The sequence below is a fragment of the Podarcis liolepis genome (genome assembly GCF_965112155.1).
Source record: "Podarcis liolepis genome assembly, chromosome: 16".
NCBI lineage: Eukaryota > Metazoa > Chordata > Lepidosauria > Squamata > Lacertidae > Podarcis > Podarcis liolepis.
Window position 1 is genome coordinate 598,580 of NC_139567.1, and position 22,919 is coordinate 621,498.

Genomic DNA, 22,919 nt, shown 5'->3' on the forward strand with positions numbered 1-22,919 from the left:
ATTATCCTTTTCACTCTTATTCTCAGATTTCTCTCCTTTCTTTGCAGTTCGAGCAGAGACAGGGCCAACTCATGATCTTCTAATTTTTTATAAACTGGTGGTATCTTTTCCTGGGCAGCAACTGCAATACCCTTAGCTTCCTCTGCAATCTTGCGTGTTGTAGCTGTTTCTTCTAAAAGCTTTTCAATAGATTGTGTATTTGAATTCACCTGCTTTCTGAGTTCATTGATACTTTTCGTATTCAGATCTAGTTTTGCAGAAACCTCAGCCAGTTGTTTACTGGATTCCGCACCTTGTTTTGTCAAAAATTCCAAGGACTCATTTATTCTACCAAGAGCTTGAGCCACAGCATCAGATGACATAGTTTTTGCTTTTGTCTGTCCAGCTGCAGCTGTTACAGTCTTGTAATGTTTACCGGATCTAGTAGTTCTATCCTCATCCATAACACTCTCACACCAAGCCAAGGGGGTCCAAAAGGATCTTCCCAGGCAAAATGGCCCGGAGCCGGCTGAAGATTTCGGGGCCCCCGGTCAGCAGCTTGGGAGAACCGCATGCCCCACGTGGGGCACCAACTGTTACAGTAAAATCTGGGTGCGGGGCTACTCTGCCACCCAGCTCGTCGGACTAGGTCCGCGGGTCCCTGCGGAAGAAAATGAGCTCAGCCGGAGACAGGAGCAAAAGAAGATCCAAGTTTATTGCGCAACAGGTTCAAGACGAGATTGAACAGCGAGAAAGGAGTGACATGAACTTTTGAAACTTCCCTCCATGTCCCAGAATACAGTGCGAAATACATCCTAGTTACATCATGAATACATTAAGAAGAGGTTGGGTTACACAGATTACATCATGAATACATTAAGAAGAGGTTGGGTTACACAGGATTAACATACGGAGCAGGGAGAGGGATTATGCAGAGCTGGAGATATGCGCAGATAAGCACATCCTGAGTACCTGATGAGAAGACAATGGTCCATGTATGCATGGTCTGCCACCTGGCATTGCCCAGAGGAAAGGCTTGGCAGAGTGATTTGACAGGATTAGGGTCTTGACACCTTGCTTGAGGGATTATGGAGGACAGGGGAGGTGTCATGGAGTCCTAGAGAAATTGAGCAAATTGGCACATTGATTTTCTATGAATTTTATAGATCTTAGTCCCTTTTGACATTGAGAATTGGAAATAAATGGATATATTGTAGCGAAGAAGGAGGTGAAGAAGACATGCCCCCCCCTTCCGTATCAACTGTTTCATGGTTGGGCCCTATTTCATATGCCAATACATCAGATGTGAAAAATACATGTCACCTACCAAAAACAGGTTTGGCCTATTTTGTGCCACAAAGGACTTTGTCCTTTTTACTTTTTGTTACTCCTTTTTAATGAAATGTCTGTATATTCATGACCTTATTATATCTGTCCTATGTCGGAAAGAACGGTGGGTTGTTGTTTTTTGTATATGTTGTTATCTCTTTTTTGATGTTCCTATATATTTGAAAACGCAATAAAAATAATTTAAGATTTAAATATTTACTCATATACAAACTTTCTGCAAACGTATCCGGACGGATGCTTTAGCAGCAGCACCTCGGTAATGACTCGAGACCATTTGAAATTCAGACACCGGGGAGTGAAAAGCCGGCAAGGTTGCGCTAGAGGCGCAGCTGGACTACAATTCCCAACTTCCCTGCGCGCGGCTGGCTGTACTCCTACAGCGCCCTTCCGGCCCTATGACGCCTTTCCCCTCCGCCGGAAATGCGCGCGGCGCGGCCCTGCGCCCGTTTCCCTCGCCTCCGACTGGCCAGCCGAGAATCCCCTTTCCTGATTGGCGGAGAGGGCGGAGGCGAGGCCGGGGCGGAGCGCGGCTTTTCTGGGGAACCGGCGAAGGAGCTTCTGGGCGCGGCGGCGGCGGCGGCGGCGGGGGCCGCCATGGCGGGCCGAGGGCCACCGCTTTGCTACGCGCTGCTGTGCGGGCAGGCGGCGCTGCTGCTGGGCAACCTGCTGCTCCTGCAGGGCGTGCCGCGCAGCCTCCAGCACAACGCCACCCTCGGCCCCCAGCAGCCCGACCCGGAGCCCCCCGCCAGCGCCGGAGGCGCCTTCTCCTGCCAAGGCCACGGCCCCCACGGCCCGCTCGTGCGCTGCGACCACCTGTAAGGTCCCGCGAGACTTCCTGGAGGGGGCGGGGAGGCGGCCATCTTCTCCCCCCTCGCCGGAGCCTGAGAGGCGGCTTCCTGGCGCAGCTCGGATTGGCACCCTGGCCTCTCCCCGGCCCAGTCAGGCAGAGGAATATGGGAAGGGAGTTAAAAGGCTTTGGGGCCCAGGAGGCGGGCGAGGTCCGGCTGGGATCTGTGTCTGGGCTCGCCGAGGCCAGGGTTCAGATCCTACCACAGCCATGAAACTCGCTGGGTATCCTTGGGTGGTAGAATCGCAGAACTGTAGAGTTGGAAGGGACAGTGAGGGTCATCTGGTCCAACCCCCTGCAGCAGGGCAGGAATTTTTGCCCAACCTGGGGCTCGAACCCACAACCCAAGAGGCCTCACAACTTCTCAGTGTTGCTGGGAGGATAAACGAGGAGAGGAAGAACAGTGTTTGCCACCTGGAACTCCTTGGAGAAAAAGGGTCTAAATGTAGTAAAAAAAAATTAAAAAAATACCTTGGCATACTGTCTTGGCAGGTCTGCTTGGCAGAGGTATGTGTCTGGCTGGCACTGGCCAGCTGTCACATTAAGCAGCCTGGAGGAATGCAGGGGCAAAACTAGGCTTTATTTCACCCAGGTGGGAGAGTCAGTATGGCACCCCTCCCCCATGCATTTGTGTACTTACACACAGGCTGTGAGCCTCAATGGTGCCCCTCTGGAGGCTTCACTGTCCTAGAGTAAAAAACCCCAGCTAGCCCCCACCCCCTGGTAGCTACAGCCCTGCCCTAGGGCACTGTTGGAAATTTTAAATTGTGTCCTGTAGTTTCTTGCTGCCCAGTGTGGTGAGGGCCAGAGGAAGCATCAAAACTGGTGGGCCCTGGTGGGTGTTCAGAAGTGCTGAGGAGTGCAGTGAGGACTGCAAGGTTAGGCCACAACCTCTGGGGGCAGGAGTCAGGATCCACAGGGGCAGTAGATCTGGCCTCCCAGGAATGTATAACCAGTGCTACAGTAGCAACTGCTGTGGTGTGTTTCTTAGAGGCCAGATCTGCCATTTCCTCGGCAGCCCCTGCCCCATGCTGCCTCTACAGTGGCATCTTGGTGAATAGGAGGTGCTGCTGGTTTCCTCCCATCCCAGGGAGGAAATGGCAGGCGGCTGCTCCTGGGGTCATAATTTGAGGCCGGTGGAGGGTGGCACAGTGTTTTGCTGCTTCTCTGTTGCCAAAATGTCTTGGAATGGTCCTGGGTACAGTGATAGACATTGTGACTTAAGGCGCATTCACTCCTACACTCTAAGGTCAACTTTAAAAAAAATTACTTCTGTACCGATTGCATTGTTTTAAAAAATCCAAACAGAAACTTCAGCAATAAAGGACTACCGTATTTTTCGCTATATTACACGCGCCCGACCATAACACACACATAGTTTTTAGAGGAGGAAAATCCGTAGGTATGCCACCCGTAGGCATTCCCTCCATAACGCGCACAGACATTTCCCCTTACTTTTTAGGAGGAAAAAAGTGAGTGTTATGTTGCAAAAAATACGGTATACTGCCAGCTCAGAGTAGGAGTCAGCTGAGATGGTGGTTTAAACACAGATGCAAATCCAGTTGCTACTGGCGTAAACTGCTGCTTTCTGGGCACACAGGTGTGAAAGCTCCTTAGTTTAGTTTAGTTCAGTTTTTGTGTGAAGAACTAAAGGGGTAAGGATGGAACACAAAGGGTTTTTTAACAGTGGAAGGCTGTGGCTTGTGCATGGAAGGATGAGTGGTGCTGGGGTGGAAGACAAAGGCGTTGCCAAAGTCTAGGGCTGGGATATGAATCGGAGCAAACTGGAGGCAAGACAAAGGCCTGGAGGGGAGTGGCAGAAGTTGATTTTGGGCAAAGAGAGGGGATGGTTGATGGGAAAGGGAGAAGGGAGTGTGTTGGAAATGGAGTATTAAACTTGATAGCAGGTGTCTGGGGTCAAGGATGAAAGGTTAGGTGCAAGCAGTAAACTGCCCCAGTTAGGAAGGTACAGTATGCTGGAGAGGCTGCTATGGAAGCAGACTGGAGAAGGGATGGGGTTAAATTGATGCTAGCCTGATTAATCTAAGGAAACTGGGGAACATTCATGAATTACTGCTGTGCTCTGACTTCAGCCTTTGTTCCAGCTCTTGTTCCTTGGTGCTTCTGTACTTAACTCTGGAGCACTTCTTCTCAAAATCAAACTCACCTTGTGGTTTATTTGCAGACCTGAGGAGTTTGTAGAGTGTGAGGCTCCCATGGATCATGGTGGAAATGCAAGTGCACGAGAGGAACTGGGCTACGGATGTCTCAAGGTGGGCTCAAAAGGGATTATTTTGCTACTCTAACATTAGATAAATGTCTGGCAAATTTGGGGTAGGGATAAAGAGAGGCTCGATTTCCTGCTCCCTATGTTCCAAGATAAATTTATTCATTATGGAAAATGTATACTTAAAACAAGGAATCTAGCCCAATGAATTCTCAATTCTGTCCGCTGTTGTTGTTTTGTCCCTGTAATAGTTTGGTGGTCAGGCATATAGTGATGTGAGCCACACTCAGGTCCAATGCAAGGCACTGGATGGTATCGAATGTGCAGGCCAGCGGACCTTTCGGCGGGGGAATAAGCCATGCATAAAGTGAGTTTCCTTTTTGCTTTGTTTCTTGAGATTATTGAACCCAGAATTCCTTTGCAACATTCATTGTGTGACAGGCAGTTCACAGGCTCATCCCCACTTCTGTTTGTGCCATACTTTCTAGCCACAGCTCTATGTCCAAGCTGCCTTTTTTTGGTCCAGCTATGACACGGACGTTGTTTGCCACTGAATCGGACCAAACATCAGTTTTCCGCGAATTGCAGTTTGTTCCAATTCAGAGGTAAACAGCAGGTTTTCCTGGGGGAAACGGCAGGACAACAACAAACTTCTTGAAAATGGACCTAGAGATCATGGGCCTGTGCCTAGAAAACGCAGCACAAATGGAAGTGTGGATGAGTCCTATTCAAGACAGATCTGACTCTCCTCTCCCATATTGTGTCTTACTGACTTCAAGTGTAAGGAACTATTCTTGCTCACAAACTAAGAGTGAATGCAGGTCTCTTCAGTGCTCCAGCCAAGGCCTATGTAGGCACAGTCTAGTACAGGGGTAGTCAACCTTTTTATACCTACTGCCCACTAATTCATCTTTCCTGATGGTAAAATTTCCTTACTGCCCACCAGTGCTCGATGGAAGGAGGATTCAGCTTGTGCCATAGAACCCCCTACCACCCACCTAGAATCCTGAAATGCCCACTAGTGGGCGGTAGGGACCAGGCTGACAACCCCTGGACTAGTACATTTTAAGTACAGTACATAGAGATTCTGTGCATGCTCCTTTATGCCCACTAGAGGGAACTGTTGTACAGTGAAGGCAAGGGTAGATACCAGCTCACCATGTGAAAGTTTTATTCAATTTTGTTCTCTCTCAGATACACGGGCCACTACTTCATAACTACTCTCCTCTACTCCTTTTTCTTGGGCTGCTTTGGAGTGGATCGCTTCTGCCTGGGGCACACAGGAACAGCTGTAGGGAAATTGCTCACTCTTGGAGGACTTGGGATCTGGTGGTTTGTGGACTTGATTCTTCTTATCACTGGGGGACTGATGCCCAGTGATGGAAGCAACTGGTGTACCATTTACTGAAAGTCTACAACTCTGACTGGACCTAAACCAAAGAAGAAATGGGAGGAGAGTCTTTGTTCAGCTGGAGGTCTAATGTTTGGATCGTGGCTTGTAGCAGGTATAGAGGCTACACCGGTGTACTCATTTTGCTGTGGAATGACATCCTTCTAAAATGGAAATACCAGAAAAATGCAAACCATAATTCTGCTATACATACCTCATTGTCTTGTTTAAATGGAAGCTATGCTTTCCCCATCCACAAGGACCTGGGAAGACTTCTGCCCTGTAGAATAAACCTCAAAAATGGATTTACAACTGTCATGAAGGTATTGAAGTTCTTTATATCCTTACACACTTGTGTACGCTCTAGGAGGTGCTTACCCTACTGTGCTTAATCCTAGTTCTCATTGCTATACACTTTAGAAGAGATTTTCCAAATAAGTTGACCACAAACTTGACATGAGCCAACAGTGTGACGCGGCAGCTAAAAAAGCCAATGCAATTCTGGGCTGCATCAATAGGAGTATAGTATCTAGATCAAGGGAAGTAATAGTGCCGCTGTATTCTGCTCTGGTCAGACCTCACCTGGAGTACTGTGTCCAGTTCTGGGCACCACAATTCAAGAAGGACACTGACAAACTGGAACGTGTCCAGGGGAGGGCAACCAAAATGGTCAAAGGCCTGGAAACGATGCCTTATGAGGAACGGCTAAGGGAGCTGGGCATGTTTAGCCTGGAGAAGAGGAGGTTAAGGGGTGATATGATAGCCATGTTCAAATATATAAAAGGATGTCACATAGAGGAGGGAGAAAGGTTGTTTTCTGCTGCTCCAGAGAAGCGGACACGGAGCAATGGATCCAAACTACATACAAGAAAGAAGATTCCACCTAAACATTAGGAAGAACTTCCTGACAGTAAGAGCTGTCCGACAGTGGAATTTGCTGCCAAGGAGTGTGGTGGAGTCTCCTACTTTGGAGGTCTTTAAGCAGAGGCTTGACAACCATATGTCAGGAGTGCTCTGATGGTGTTTCCTGCTTGGCAGGGGGTTGGACTCGATGGCCCTTGTGGTCTCTTCCAACTCTATGATTCTATAATTCTAAGTTTATGCCGCCTATATTAGCTGAAAATACCTAGTGAAGTTGATGTAACTGCAAAAGTTACTTTCTTGTTTGATTTTAGCTCACGGTGGCAGGACGATTTTCCCATAAGAATGTTGGCCCACGGGTCCACATGAGACAGAATGCTCCCTTAAGTTTCCCTTTCTTGGAAAAGGACGTGAAGTCTTCGGGATTGCTTCCTCATTCTCTGTTAATCTTATATTGTGATGGGATGTGGGTGAAGTAGTTATCTTGACATTTAGCAATGCCAAGCCCAATTTATTGCAGAACTTCAGAATGTTTTTGCAAAGCCAGAGAAACCCAAGTGTAGTAAACCGCCCCTGCCCTCCCCAAATGGCCATTTGCTGGCTCATTTTAATAAAGTAGGGGAATTGGACTATTTTCAGTATCAGCCACAATTTAAATTGCAATTAATGAGGAAGAATGCCTCTTCTCAGTGTGTTAGACTCACAGCAGCACCTGATTAGTCTTTCCTAACCTCTATTTAAGTATGTTCTAGTGACTAATGATCAGTCCATGCTGTAGGTCAGGCCTGTGGCTGTGTGTGTGTGTGTGTGAATGCAACTATCAGCATGTGTACTTTTCAGTAACAGCATGTAAAATGTATTTCCATGTTGAGCAGATGCAGGGTTTTTTTTTAAAAACTGATGGGTAAGAATAAAGTTTGGAGATCTTAAACTTAAATGTGTAACTATTTTAATCTTGTTTTGAATTTGTTATAAAAATTATGTTCTAGAGTAATAACTGGAAGTGGTGTGGGGATGGGTATTCTGAAAAGCTTGTTTGTTCCCACCAAGAGATTGGCAAGTACTACCACTTGGAGCAAGGGTCAGCAAACCTTTTCAGCAGGGGGCTGGTCCAATGTCCCTCAGACCTTGTGGGGCTGGACTATATTTTTTTTGGGGGGGGGGAATAAATGAATTCCTATGCCCCACAAATAACCCAGAGATGCATTTTAAATAAAAGGACACATTCTACTCATGTAAAAACATGCTGATTCCCGGACTGTCTACGGGCCGGATTGAGAAGGCGTTTGGGCCGGATCCAGCCCCTGGGCCTTAATTTGCCTACCCATGACTTGGAGAGTAGGTGCTTAAATAGTTACAAACACCTTGGAGGAGATACTTACCTATCATATTTTGCCTTTGCTTCATGGTGTTGGGAAGGAATATCCACCACCAGAGCCGGCATTCTCAAGACTAAAGTGGCCTTAATGGCACCTGCCAGCCCTGCACCTGGATAGGTCTGTATTAAACTTAATTCTTGTATTGCAGGCAACCTCCAACATTTGGCACACCTTCAGCTCTTCAGTTGGCGCACTAGAAAACGGGATGAGTCGAGTTAAATCTCTGTTTGTGTGTAGCAGGGGCATTGCACAAGGTGACCTTCAACCTACAGAGATCTGTGATTGAAAGGAATTCTTACCCCCTGCTTAACTGTTTTGTCTCACTTAAATGAGTATTTTTTAAAAAAAAACAAAGAAAATGGCTTGTCCATTTTCTATTTGAAATATTTGATTTGTTCATACTGGAAAACTAAGAGCTACAAGTATGCTTTCACTTTGTACAGTTCTTTCCTAAACTGTTTCTGATAAGAGTATACAGCAATTTAGGATTTCAACACAAACTTTTTCTGCAGAGGGCACCTTTTTTTAATCAATTTTATCAGGTGTAACTGTCACAATGAGATCTTCGTTTCCTCGCCGTACAACAATGGAGAGGGTGTCACTGTTTTGAACAGTGTCTGTTACATCTCGGGTTGAAGTGACTGTTTTCCCATTAATTGCTATAATGACATCACCATCTTGCAAGCCAGCACTGCAACCAAAGACAGAAATGTTAAAATATAGGAAGCATTTGATTATGGCACACTTACTTTTTATTGTGGCCAAACTGTTAGATAGCCTTCGTTTCCCCTTATCAAGTACTCTTTCTACTGCACACATAACTTCTAAAAGAAGCACAGGTTGCTTTGGAAGAAGCACTGCAGGGACTCCTGTCTTAGGAGAGACCTTACCACCTTCAGTGGCCATGTGTCAACATGGGAAGCTTTCAGAGTACTGGATGTCAGTACAAAACTTCTTTGGGCTAAAGGGAATTGTATGAACATCTGCCCTCAGGGCTGCATCACAGCTGTCCCTATAATTCAGCATAGAAAGTGTATGAGATGCAGTCACATTTTGACAGACAAGCACCTGGGGTGGAAGCAGCTGCCCAACATCTGTCCCCAGGAGAGTGCACTAGGGCTGGGCGATAACTGGTTTTCAATATTGCGATATATCACCAGCTAAACATTGTGATATATCGTATCAAAAAAGGAAGGAACTACGGAGAGGCAAACAGGACAATGTCCTGGCAACTGCTACTACTTAAGGGTCTAAAACTGATAAATTATTATACAGTGGTACCTTGGGTTAAGTACTTAATTCGTTCCGGAGGTCCGTTCTTAACCTGAAACTGTTCTTAACCTGAAGCACTACTTTAGCTAATGGGGCCTCCTGCTGCTACTGCGCCGCCGAAGCACGATTCCTGTTCTTATCCTGAAGCAAAGTTCTTAACCTGAAGCACTATTTCTGGGTTAGTGGCGTCTGTAACCTGAAGCGTATGTAACCTGAAGCGTATGTAACCCGAGGTACCACTGTATTCACTTCATGGTACTTTCAGCAGCAGGCAAGCCAGAATGCATCCAAATGAGACTTTTGGTTTTGGGCTTGGCTAGCAAATGGTGGTAATCAGAACAATCCAAAGTTTGGTGATGTGTCATAGCGAATACCAATACTCTGGGACTTCCAGCAGGCCTGCTAGGAGGCAGCAGCGGCAGCAGCCTGGCAATGGCAGAATCAACGATCGGGGGGGGGGCAGTGGCAGCCTGGCAGTGGCACAATAATCAGCAGCCTGTGAAGCCTCACCGTGGTAGTGGACAGGGGCGGCAGAAGCGGTGGCAGCCTGCGAGGACTTGTTGCGGTGGCTGCAGTAGTGGTGACCTGCAAGACCTTGTGGCAGAGGCAAAATCGACAATGGCCTGCAAGGCCTTGTCATGGCGGTGGCAGTAGTGATGTACTGTGAGGCCTTGCAGTTGTGGCAGAAGATGGCAGAAGCAGAGGTGGCCTGCAAGACCTCATTAAGGCAGGCTGCCACAGCTTCTGCCATCGCCTACCACTACTGCCAGGACAGCTTGCAGGCCACCGCCACTTCTTGCCACCATGGCGAGGCCTTGCAAGCCCCACAGCTGGTGTTGCCCTGAGGCCTCGCAGGCTGCCACTACTATTGGTGCCATGCGTTGCCGCTGCAAGGCCTTGCAAGATGCCGCTGCTCCTTCTGCCCCCTCCCGTTATCGCCATGAGGGCTTGCAGACTACCACTGATTGTGCCGCCACTGCGAGGCCTTGCAGGTTGTCTCCGCTATTGCTGACATGTACTGCAGTCATGGCAAGCTGTTTCTGTCTCCTAGCAGGCCTGCTGGCAGTCTCAGATTTTTTGTATTCACTATGACTCATCACCGTACTTTGGAGTGTCCTGAGTGCCATCATTTGGTAGCCAAGCCCAAAACCAAAAGTCTCATTTGAATGTATTTTGGCTTGCCTGCTGCTGAAACTGTGTGTGTGATGATCGAAAATATTGCCATTTATCTGTTTTAGTCCCCTAAGTAGTAGCAGTTGCCAGGACATTGATAACACTGCAGTGTTTAGCTGGTGAGTTAGCGTGATGTTTAGTTGGTGAGATATTGCCTAGCCCTTACACACATTGTGATTCGCAATCTGTTGCCAGCTCAAATATGGAACAAGACAATGAACTTCAAACTGGTTTTGGCTGATATATGTACACCCAGAATATTAGGTTTTGTTTTCTGCAAGAACTTGGGTAGCACCATACTATCATTGCAGAGAGAGTGTGTGTGAGAGAGCAGCACTTCTAAATCAGAAACATTCCCAGAGAAGCAAGGCAAGCACTCTTACTTTCTATCCAATCCCAATAGCATATGGGTGGGTAGAAATGAATATTTTACCTTGCAGCTGCTGTTCCTTGAATCACTTCGTAGACATAGACACCCGAGCTCAGGTCTGGGAAATCCCTGTCCCGCCGTCTCAGTTCACGGATGAGACTAAGGGAAGAGATCAGGACAGTATAGTCAATCAGGTGGTCTACCCACTAAATGCAGAAATCCCAAATCTAATCAAAACACTGTAGGTATTTAGCAGCACAACTGAGGTGAGTATAACAAGCCACGGCCTCCCCCCACAACTGGTGATAGTGCTGCCAGGAAACATGCCTGCCAGCAGGGGACACTACATGGGCACTGGTGGTGGGTGTGAGGAGACTGCACACCCTTCACTAGTTTGAATTTGTCTGGGGAGATAGGGTGCCCTACTGCAGCTTGAAAGAGGAACTCTGAGGACATCACCACCATCAACATTTCCCCAAGTTTTACCTATTGAGCAAATATAAAGTTTCCCACTTAAGCTGTTTTAGGGACTAGGTGGGAAATAATGGTTTAAGGGGCAGGTTACAGAACAAGGATCCTGAGTGACCACTGGCAAATGAGTACTCAAATAACTTTAGGGGGGGGGGGCTTCAATCATGCAATACTAACATGAACTTGGCCTAACACTGAGAGGCCAGGCGGGAGCTACATAGGTGAAAGACAGGGATGTGGGACTGAGGACTTACTTGAAAGTGAGAGGGAGCATTCGGAGTCCCAGGTATTTTTTCTTGGGTCTGATCTTCCCTAGAGAGACATGAGAGTTAGAAGCATTCTCAGCAAAGTCATGAAAAGAAAGGACAGGTTGGGTCTGGCCCCCTCTCTTTCTCTGTTTACACAAAGGCCTAAACAAGCTGGTGTTCCCCTGCTCTGCACTCAAAAAAAGGACAGAGGGATTGTGTGAACTAGACAGAAGGTTCTCTGATAGCCTTAAAAACACGTCTATTATATATTCATAAGAATATATAATATTCTTTCCAGGGATTCAGAGAAGAGTCTTTACCTGCTCTGCCTGGAGATGTTAGCAATTGATCCTGGGGTGCAAAGCAGTTGCTCCCGCTGAGTTACAGCCTACTCCCTACAGGGAGTGTCTGTGTGGGAGCCCTACCTCACAAAACAAGAAAGGGCTTCCTATTACCTTTCATGTAGCGATTGTGATAATCTTCCAGGAACTGGCGGATTCGATCAGAGGGGATGGCAAAGGAGATGCCGGCTGTGACCTTCAGGGTGTTCATTCCAATGACTTCACCATCCTAATGGAAAGAGAGCAGCTGTTGTGGCCAAATGGAAGGATTTCCATCCTCTTTCACACCCTTTTTATCTTATCACATTATTTCCTTTATAAATGTATTTTTTTAAAAAAACACACAAATACAGGTAGTGGCTAGTGGAAGAAAAACACACTTTAAGTTTAGACAAAAATGAGGGGTGAGAAAGAATAAAATAATAGCTTACCAAGTTTACCAATGGCCCTCCAGAATTCCCATACTGCAAAAGAGAACAGAATTGAAGGGGGGTTAATCAATGCATTCCAAATCCACTTCTTCTAACAGAATTCCCAGGTGATGGAACATTTGCCAGTGCACTTCCAAAGAGTTTACAGCTCATTTTGCTTACAATCATCAGAATTTTCTTAGGTTTGTAGTGTGTTAAGTCACTCCCTAAAAAAGCCCCAGCCTCTGACTGACTTGGCTTCAGCTTCTCAACCACCTGCTCCCACCCCAGGCCCCACCTGTGCTTCTGTGCACTCATGGAAACAGTTTCTCCTATAGAACTTAAGGTCCCTGACAAACACATTTCAAAGAAGCAAAAATGTATATGTAAAATATGTGTCTGCCTGAATATCCAAGTGGGTCAGGACAGATCCACCATCCCTGTACAACCTTGTACAACCTGCTTGTAACACGACACAATGTCAGAGGACCCATTTTTCTCTTGCAGCACGGCAAATTGTACAACCATGGAAACTCAAAGGCCAAGCAAGCATTGCTTGAAGCTACTGCTGATTGGTGCTGACTTGAATCCCCCTTGGGCAGGGTCCCCACTGGTCTCAGCAGGCTTGAAGTAGCTGCCAATCCAGTGATTTGTGCTGCTTCAAGCTCCATTTCCTGGCAGGGCTTGGCTGCGCTATGGAGTTCCCCGTGGATATCTCATTGGGCAGGCTGTCACTGGCAACTGACTGACTGGTGCAAACGACAAGCCTCTTTACCAAGGAACTATCAGAAGCACCCTTTAAGGCTCCCAATGGCATGTTGGCAGTCCTACAGGTATTATGACGTTCAGGTGGGGCAGGTGAGTGTGGTTTTGAGGGAAACTCAGGGGCCAACTTTGGCTTGGAGGCTAGAGGTTCCCCAAGCATCAAAGAATCCCTCCTCATTCATTTCTACCCACTGCAAGATCAAAGAGAAGGTGGGCAAGCATGCAAGACAGAAGGAGAAACCCAAGAAGAATGGCAAACCAAAACTTCACCAAACTTTCTGGCAGCAATGCTACTGACTGCCCCATTTGAGCTGGAGGAGCGCCCCCCCCCCGAGTCTCTTACATTTATAATGGCGTCAGTCTGGATGTATTCCATGTCGGAGTCCTTAAGGCCAAGCTCCTTCCCATCTCTCTGCGTGCTGCTCACAATTCCCGTTGTCACAGTGTTTTGAAGGGAGAAAGGGCTGCCCAGAGCCACCACAAACTCCCCAGGACGCAGCTCAGAGGACTTGCCCAGCAGGAGGATTGGGAGGGCCATCTGCACAGGGTTTAAAATATGGTTTTTATTTTTTAAAGGGGTCACTCACCTGGTCCCCTGTGGCAATTCAGATTAGTTTGTAGGCAGAGAAGCTACCATTGTTTCTTCCTGCCCATAAGTAGCTAGTGTGTGGACCGGCAGGCTTGAGAGGCAGCAGTTGTAGTGGTCTTCTTCGATTCTGCTCTCTCAAATACCAGCTCAGTTTATGGAATGAATTCTGCCACCCTCTTTACACCACTGTAATATGATAAGATAGAGTCTGAGCCTTGGGGATTTCTTGCCCTGCTGAGAAACAAAGCCGTTCTCACCTGGGGGTCTATTTTGATCAGGGCGATGTCCAGTTTGTGGTCAACATCTTTCACCTTGGCATCAAACTGGTGGCCATTCTGGAGCTCCACTTTGATCCTATGCTTGTTGGTGAGAACATGGGCGTTGGTGAGGATCAGGCCATCTTCGGACACAATGAAGCCCGAACCGCTGGATACCAGGACTTCTTGGTTTGTGTAAGGTGACCTGCCACAGGGTCACACAGAGACAAATTCACTACTGCTAGCAACAAAATCTGCATTCATTCATTTATCATTTCAATTTGTATCCCACCCTTCCTCTCAAAGCCCAGGTTGCCGAACACATCAGCAACAGACTAATACAATTAAAAATAAAATTAACGCATGTTTAAAACAGGTAAAAACAAAGGTCTGAGCAATGAGGCTGGAGATATAGCATGTTTAGAGCAGTGAGACTCTTTACCCTGCCTCCAAATCAGCCCAAATGTAACCTTTCCTTCCTTGTGACAAGCTTGGGGCGAGTACAGTATGAGGGAGAAACATATCCACTTCAATGGGAAAAAGCAAGCAATGCAGGAGTCTGACTGGCCAGCATCTGTCATGCCACCAACATACCTATGTTACATAACAATTTTGCAACATCCATAAAAATGTTTGCTTTTTTTTTTTTTTAGAAAAAGTAAGAAAATAGCATGAGGTGAAAGCTGAATGCATGAAAAACACACACAACCAAACATACCATGTGTTTTAAAAACTGTTTGGCCTGTCCAGGAGGAAAAGCAAGACTCACACATTTCACCCAGCATCTCTCATCTTGCTGGAAGGTCTGCACGTTGCAGAAACTTGCAAAATCAGGACAAATCTAGGCTTATGCTGGAAGTGAAGAGCCTGCTCTGCAAATACTGTATCTGTCCTACTCTTTAGCTTTTGATTAACAAAATACAAATAGGTACCAAAAACACCTGAAGTCAGCCCTGTTTAGGGAAGTTTTTAATGTTTGATATTTTATCGCTTTTGAAATATTCTGTTGTGAGCCGCCCAGAGTGGCTGGGGAAATCCAGCCAGATGGGCGGGGTATGTGTGCAATGTATGTAATGCATGCATGCATGCATGTATGTATGTATGTATGTATAAATAAATAAATAAATATTAACAACAACAAGCTTTCCATACAAGACAGCAAAGGAGAGGAGAGGAGAGGAGGATGACCTTCACATTGCAAATCATATTTAAGAGGAAAGCTCTTTAGGCATATGAGCTTCTGCAAATCTAACTAATTCCCAGATAACATCCATGTTTGTACCACCCAATAGTTCAAAGTTTGATATAAAAACAAGAAAATAAAGGGAAGTGATGCAGCTCAGTGACCAGGTACATGTTTTGCTTGCAGAAGCTCCCAAGTTGAGTCTCCAGGTGGCTGATGGGGTCTTCTGGAGCTAAACAAGGCTTTGTTCATAATCCAATACAGTGGAACCTCGGGTTACATACGCTTCAGGTTACAGACTCCGCTAACCCAGAAACAGTACCTCGGGTTAAGAACTTTGCTTCAGGATGAGAACAGAAATTGTGCTCCGGCAGCGCGGCAGCAGTGGGAGGCCCCATTAGCTAAAGTGGTGCTTCAGGTTAAGAACAGTTTCAGGTTAAGAATGGACCTCCGGAACGAATTAAGTTCTTAACCCGAGGTACCACTGTACTAAACTATATGCTTAATCCTATTGATTATGACATTATGCCCATTGAAAGCTGTTTCAGATCTGTTCCTAAGTTATCCATGCATAGTACTTCTGACTATACTATATCCTATCAGACAATAACTCAAATAAAAATTAGCCAAGCTTTAATCAGGGCAGTCAGCTATTGGAAATATTTGCCTTCAAATTGCTTAGTAATCCTATAATCAAGCAGTGGATCTATTTCCATGTCAAAAGCTCTTCTAGGTGGAAGATAACGTATCAGTAAATTTTAAGTAATTCCCACTCATCCTCATTTGAGGGCAATGGAGAGAAATTAATTACACCAGCTCCATGCTGGTGCGGCCTGAGAGGAATGGATTTACTTTGGATTACGGAGATCCACCATCCGCTCTGCCTTGCCCTTCAAATGCCCAGTTTGAAGCTCTCGAGCTCTTTCTCAGGGGCCACGCCAAGGCAGTGCTTTTCTGCTGGCAGAGGGCACACCTCCACCATCTCCTAAAACCATCCAGCAGGAATCACTAGGGAGTTAGCGTTGCAGCCTCAATCAAGTGCCTTCATATTACATAGCTTAGTTGCACTTTGCAGGCTTTGTTGAGCAATCAGATGGATTAATTGATTAAAAATAATATTTGTACCGACTGGAAAGGTGCCTCTGAACTGGAAAACTTTTTTTTAAAAAATTGATGGTTTCTGACTTCTAAAAACTGCAATGGCCATATTAGAAAAGGCATTCTCTCTCACATTGCATGGCGCACTGCTGCCGCACAACCATGCATTGTTTAAAATATGGTTACATTATTCAAAAACTGTTTTTATTTACAAACAAATGTATGCATATTCAATTGATTCATTAATCATTTAAAACTCATATGATGAACTGACCAAGATTTCTTAAACCAAGTGACCAAGGTTCAATATGCAGCTGTAATAAAATAAAACAAAAGTGTGCAAGCCGTGGTGACTATGTCTTAAGCATCTCCACACAAGACCACCCTTCCCCCAGGCTGAAAATGGCCTCATTCACTGCTTTGGCTGAAGCTCCTGGCTTTAAAGCAGGCATAGGCAAACTCGGCCCTCCAGATGTTTTGGGACTACAACTCCTAGGGATGATGGGAGTTGTAGTCCCAAAACATCTGGAGGGCCGAGTTTGCCTATGCCTGCTTTAAAGAGCTGGGAAACGCAGCTCCTATAGTGCCACAGTTGACCAAGGAATAACCTCTGCAAAAAAAGTTAATGGGCAGACAAGTGGCTAATGGAGCTTACCTGCGGAAGAGTTCCAAGTGCACGACGGCAGGAGCAATCTTCTCCACCACGTCAGCAATAAAGTTGAACTTGTACCGCAGACTGTTGGGATCCACAAGACCTGTGAAGCAAGGGATGTGTCTGGCACTTGTCCAATACAAAGTTGGATCTCAACATGCTCTGCAAGCAGGGACAGGCAAACTTCAGACTGGCAGGCTATATTTTGTTTTTATACTGGATCCCGGAGAGCCTCTAGCTGGAGCAGGATGCAAGAGAGCAGTGGAATGGCAACATATTCTTAGAAATATGGAGCAAGGGGCCTCTGGGCATATGCTTAGCCCAGGCATTTGTTTTCAGTCCTGTCACATGAAAAGCCACTCCTGGTTTTCCCCTACAGCTGCTTTCTTTCAAAATTAGGGAGCTGAGAGGAGTCTTGCTTACCTACTGTAAATCACCACAAGGCTATCGATAGATCCACTCTCCCCTGCTCTACAGCAGAGGTTCCCAAACTCCACCCCAGCCCCACCTCATGGACCACTTAAAAATCATTTAATGATTTTTCTGTCTGTTGCAGCAACTGTAATGTACATTGTATTTAACTGTATTACAATTAATAATATGAATATTAAAGATTAATATGCACTACAGTAAATGTGCCAGACATGTCACAGAACACCTGGATGAAGTTTGCAGACCAAGTGTGGTCCATAGATCATGGATTGAGATTGCCTGCTCTACAGTCTAGAGTTTGCACCTGACACAAAAGAAATACGCAAAGGACACATAAAGTGTATGCAGAAAGGATCAAAGTGGACCAGATTTTATTGGATTGCAACTCCCCTCATCCCTAGGCATGAAATATCCTAGCTGATGGGAACTGTAATACCTGTGCCAAACTCTGAAGAGTACCTGGGTAGAAAAGGCTGCTGCAGGCAACCTTGGGTTAACTAGAGGAAAAGTGCAAACTTCTAGAACAGCTTCCTAAGGGAGTCAGTTCATAGGGGACAGATTCCTTCCTTTTTGCAGCATTTGAATAAGCTAAGAATTCACTTCTAGCATTTGCAGGAAAAGAGGAGCCCAAAATTCTAACTTGGGGCTCAGCAGTTGAGACGAAGTCACCTCGAGCAATCCATCCATAAACTCAGCCGCCAGTCCCCCAAATGGCTTCACAGACGTTCCTCTTCTGAGGACTCTGCACTTGTTCACGAGTGGCTGAAGCCGGGAGCGGACTCCGCTGAAGAAGCGCAAGGCTCGAGTCGGGAGATGATCTGCCGACAGTCCAGCCCCGCGTTGCCCCCGAGAACAACCCGCCGCCGGGCAGCAGCTCCCCGCCCTGCTGTCTCCCCGGCAGCTGGACTTCCCAGGTCGACTGCTGCTTTGAAAGCTCTCCCAGCCCGGGCATCTCGCACCTTTTTCTCCGCAGCCGCCCTTCTGGACGGCGATGACAGGCAGCTCCCTCCGACGGCCGGCCTGCTGGTTCTCGGCGCGCAGGTGGCACAGGCTCCGGTAGGTGCGCCCGTCGCTGCCGCACACGGCCAGCGGGGACTCGGCGCACGAGCAGGTGCCGCGCGCGCCGCCTCCGCCCGGCGGCCTCCGGCAGGCGAGTCCGCGGGCGCAGCGCCCGCCCGGGGCGCACGGCTGCCCTTCCCCGCCCGCGCACTCCCAGCAGCAGCCGCAGCGGTCGGGCCGCAGCTCCCCGCCGGCCGCCGAGCACGCCAGCGCCGAGCGCCCGGGGCAGCGCTCCGGCTCGCACGTCGGCGGGCAGGGCGGCGACGGGGCGGCCGCCACGGCCAGCAGCGCCCCCAGCAGCCAGCGGAGCCGCGGAGCCGCCATGGCCAAGAAGGGGCCCACCTCTGCTCGACGGCCGCGCCGGCCACGCCTTATAGCCCGGGAGGAGGCCGGGCGCGCGGGCGGGCGGGCGGGGAAAGGGAGGCCCTCGGGGCGCAATCGCAGGAGGGGGCGCCGGCGAAAGGCTGCGCGCACTGTCCAAAACAGAAAGCGAAATGCTGAATATATTCATTCATTCCAGGGTCAAGCACATCGTTTTAGAAATTGTTGTTTGGCACAGGAGGAAAAAATACGCCTTAGTGTTGATTTTCCGGTCGACTCCACTCCTGATCACTTTCTCAAGGATTGAAACTGCAGGGCAAGAAAATAAGGCGCTATAGTGATGATTAGCAGAGTTTGTAGTCAAACTAGCGGCAGTTAGGCATCTGGCACGGCAAAGGGCTTGGGCAAGACTGTCTAGATCAGACCTTCTTAAATTTTAGTCCACAGATGTTGTGTGGTCTGGAACCCTTTTTGAGGTGGCCCGTGGAAAGGCCCTGATGCCTGGCCCTGCATTGGTAAGCCAGTGGAGGTCAAAGTGGCCTCAGGCAGCCGACTCTCTGGGCCAAGAATAAGTAGACTCATCCCACCCCCCTAATATTTTACCAGTTAAAACAGTGGTTCTCAAGGGTGTGGAGAGGATGGCAAGTTGGGTGGAAGATTCAAGGGCAATCAAATCCTTGAACATTTCAGTGTGGTATGATATGGGGGGGGTATCCCCCATTATCATATTATAAAGTAGTTGTGTACTGTGTTATAAATCAAGCACTGCTGGTTGTTGTTTCTTTTTTTCCCCCAATGTCTTATCAGTAAAAAGTTGAGTGTGGCGTGAGCAATTTTTTTTCTGAAAGTGTGGACCAGAGAAAAAAGTTTGAGAACCAACAAATTAAGAGTTCTTTTTCAAGTGGCTTGGCTTGGGCCCTCCCTTTCCACAATACAGCACACCTTTTTTCATGTTGCCAGTGCTGAAGAAAATAAATATGCTTTTAACTTTCTCAATATAAAGGCAAGATACAGCACACCTGTATCTTAGATCTGGTCCTAACCAATGTTGATGACCTGGTTAGTGGGGTAGAAGTGGAAGGATCATTAGGTACGAGTGATCATGCTCTTCTGAAGTTTACTATACAGCGGAAAGGAGCAGCCAAGCATACTAGGACTCAATTTCTTGACTTTAAGAAAGCCGACTTCATAAAACTTAGGGAAGTGCTGGGTGAGATCCCATGGACAGTAATACTAAAAGGAAAGGGAGTTCATGATGGCTGGGAGTTTGTTAAGAGGGAGATAGTAAAAGCACAACGTCAGGCAATACCAATGAGATGGAAACATGGAAGGTGCCTAAAGAAGCCAGGGTGGCTATCTAAAGAACTTTTAACTGAGTTAAGATTAAAAAAGGATGTGTACAAAAAATGGAAAAGGGGGGAAACCACCAAAGAGGAATTCAAACAAATAGCCAGCACGTGTAGACACAAAGTCAGAAAAGCTAAAGCACAGAATGAACTCAGGCTTGCTAGAGAGGTTAAAAGCAACAAAAAAGGCTTTTATGGGTATGTTCGTAGCAAAAGGAAGAACAAAGAAACAGTGGGGTCACTCAGAGGAGAAGATGGTGAAATGCAAACAGGGGACACAGAAAGGGCTGAACTCCTCAATGCCTTCTTTGCCTCAGTCTTCTCCGATAAAGAAAACAATGCCCGACCTGAAGAATTTGGAGCAAATGATTCAGCAAAGGAAACACAGCCCAGAATAACTAAGGAGATAGTACAAGAATACTTGGCTAGTTTAGATGTATTCAAGTCTCCAGGGCCAGATGAACTGCATCCAAGAGTATTAAAAGAACTGGCAGATGTGATCTCAGAACCACTGGCAGTCATCTTTGAGAATTCCTGGAGAACAGGCGAAGTCCCGGCAGACTGGAGGAGGGCAAATGTTGTCCCTATTTTCAAAAAGGGGAAAAGAGAGGACCCAAATAATTACCGCCCAGTCAGTCTGACATCAATACCAGGGAAGATTCTGGAGCAGATCATTAAGCAAACAGTCTGTGAACACCTAGAAAGGAATGCTGTGATCACCAATAGTCAGCATGGATTTCTGAAAAATAAGTCATGTCAGACTAGCCTGATCTCGTTTTTTGAAGAAGAAGAAGAAGAAGAAGAGTTTGGATTTGATATCCCGCCTTTCACTCCCCTTCAGGAGTCTCAAAGCGGCTAACATTCTCCTTTCCCTTCCTCCCCCACAACAAACACTCTGTGAGGTGAGTGGGGCTGAGAGACTTCACAGAAGTGTGACTGGCCCAAGGTCACCCAGCAGCTGCATGTGGAGGAGCGGAGACGCGAACCCGGTTACTCAGATTACGAGACTACCGCTCTTAACCACTACACCACACTGGCTTTTGACAGAATTACAAGCCTGGTCGATGAAGGGAACGCAGCGGATATAGCCTACCTTGATTTCAGCAAGGCATTTGACAAGGTGCCCCATGATATTCTTGTAAAGAAGCTGGTAAAATGCGGTCTTGACTATGCTACCACTCAGTGGATTTGTAACTGGCTGACTGACCGAACCCAAAGGGTGCTCATCAATGGTTCCTCTTCATCCTGGAGAAGAGTGACTAGTGGGGTGCCACAGGGTTCTGTCTTGGGCCCGGTCTTATTCAACATCTTTATCAATGACTTGGATGATGGACTCAAGGGCATCCTGATCAAATTTGCAGATGACACCAAACCGGGGGGGTGGGGTGGCTAACACCCCAGAGGACAGGATCACACTTCAAAACGACCTTGACAGATTAGAGAACTGGGCCAAAACAAACAAGATGAACTTTAACAGGGAGAAATGTAAAGTATTGCACTTGGGCAAAAAAAATGAGAGGCACAAATACAAGATAGGTGACACCTGGCTTGAGAGCAGTACATGTGAAAAGGATCTAGGAGTCTTGGTTGACCACAAACTTGACATGAGCCAACAGTGTGACGCGGCAGCTAAAAAAGCCAATGCAATTCTGGGCTGCATCAATAGGAGTATAGCATCTAGATCAAGGGAAGTAATAGTGCCACTGTATTCTGCTCTGGTCAGACCTCACCTGGAGTACTGTGTCCAGTTCTGGGCACCACAGTTCAAGAAGGACACTGACAAACTGGAACGTGTCCAGAGGAGGGCAACCAAAATGGTCAAAGGCCTGGAAACGATGCCTTATGAGGAACGGCTAAGGGAGCTGGGCATGTTTAGCCTGGAGAAGAGGAGGTTAAGGGGTGATATGATAGCCATGTTCAAATATATAAAAGGATGTCACATAGAGGAGGGAGAAAGGTTGTTTTCTGCTGCTCCAGAGAAGCGGACACGGAGCAATGGATCCAAACTACAAGAAAGAAGATTCCACCTAAACATTAGGAAGAACTTCCTTACAGTAAGAGCTGTTTGACAGTGGAATTTGCTGCCAAGGAGTGTGGTGGAGTCTCCTACTTTGGAGGTCTTTAAGCAGAGGCTTGACAACCATACGTCAGGAGTGCTCTGATGGTGTTTCCTGCTTGGCAGGGGGTTGGACTCGATGGCCCTTGTGGTCTCTTCCAACTCTGATTCTATGATTCTATGAAGCTTTTGGTTTTTAAAATACAATTAATGTATGTTTTTTATGGGGGGGGGGAGTTTATTAAAGGGCCTGCCATGATGAAGACCACCAGCAATTTTCAAGGGTTCGGTGAATCATAGAATCATAGAATCATAGAATCATAGAGTTGGAAGAGACCACAAGGGCCATCAAGTCCAACCCCCTGCCAAGCAGGAAACACCATCAGAGCACTCCTGACATATGGTTGTCAAGCCTCTGCTTAAAGACCTCCAAAGTAGGAGACTCCACCACATTCCTTGGCAGCAAATTCCACTGTCGAACAGCTCTTACTGTCAGGAAGTTCTTCCTAATGTTTAGGTGGAATCTTCTTTCTTGTAGTTTGGATCCATTGCTCCGTGTCCGCTTCTCTGGAGCAGCAGAAAACAACCTTTCTCCCTCCTCTATGTGACATCCTTTTATATATTTGAACATGGCTATCATATCACCCCTTAACCTCCTCTTCTCCAGGCTAAACATGCCCAGCTCCCTTAGCCGTTCCTCATAAGGCATCGTTTCCAGGCCTTTGACCATTTTGGTTGCCCTCCTCTGGACACGTTCCAGTTTGTCAGTGTCCTTCTTGAATTGTGGTGCCCAGAACTGGACACAGTACTCCAGGTGAGGTCTGACCAGAGCAGAATACAGTG

The 22,919-nt window shown here is 47.1% G+C and overlaps 2 protein-coding genes across 2 annotated transcripts; one reads left to right on the forward strand and one right to left on the reverse strand.

Moving 5' to 3' along the window:
• Positions 1-1,826: 1,826 nt before the first annotated feature.
• On the forward strand, positions 1,827-6,105 carry TM2D2 (TM2 domain containing 2). The gene is made up of 4 exons (XM_083480766.1): positions 1,827-2,144; positions 4,362-4,449; positions 4,655-4,770; positions 5,598-6,105. The coding sequence occupies exons 1-4, from the start codon at positions 1,924-1,926 to the stop codon at positions 5,809-5,811; spliced, it is 639 nt and encodes a 212-aa protein (XP_083336892.1). The 5' UTR covers positions 1,827-1,923; the 3' UTR covers positions 5,812-6,105.
• A 2,429-nt stretch (positions 6,106-8,534) lies between these two features.
• HTRA4 (HtrA serine peptidase 4) lies at positions 8,535-18,677 on the reverse strand (the record flags this gene model as incomplete). The annotated part of the gene is made up of 9 exons (XM_083480324.1): positions 8,535-8,724; positions 10,912-11,007; positions 11,574-11,631; positions 12,023-12,137; positions 12,340-12,372; positions 13,427-13,621; positions 13,930-14,134; positions 16,866-16,965; positions 18,254-18,677. 9 exons carry the CDS (start codon positions 18,675-18,677, stop codon positions 8,559-8,561), a joined length of 1,392 nt encoding a protein of 463 aa, XP_083336450.1. The 3' UTR covers positions 8,535-8,558.
• Positions 18,678-22,919: the final 4,242 nt, after the last annotated feature.

What these genes read in the sequence shown, in the direction of transcription:
- TM2D2 (XM_083480766.1), top strand. Translation starts at nt 1,924, where the DNA reads ATGGCGGGCCGAGGGCCACCGCTTTGCTACGCGCTGCTGTGCGGGCAG. An exon ending in TGGGCTACGGATGTCTCAAG is followed by an intron (nt 4,450 to 4,654) that starts GTGGGCTCAAAA and finishes TCCCTGTAATAG; the next exon opens with TTTGGTGGTCAGGCATATAG. An exon ending in GGGAATAAGCCATGCATAAA is followed by an intron (nt 4,771 to 5,597) that starts GTGAGTTTCCTT and finishes GTTCTCTCTCAG; the next exon opens with ATACACGGGCCACTACTTCA.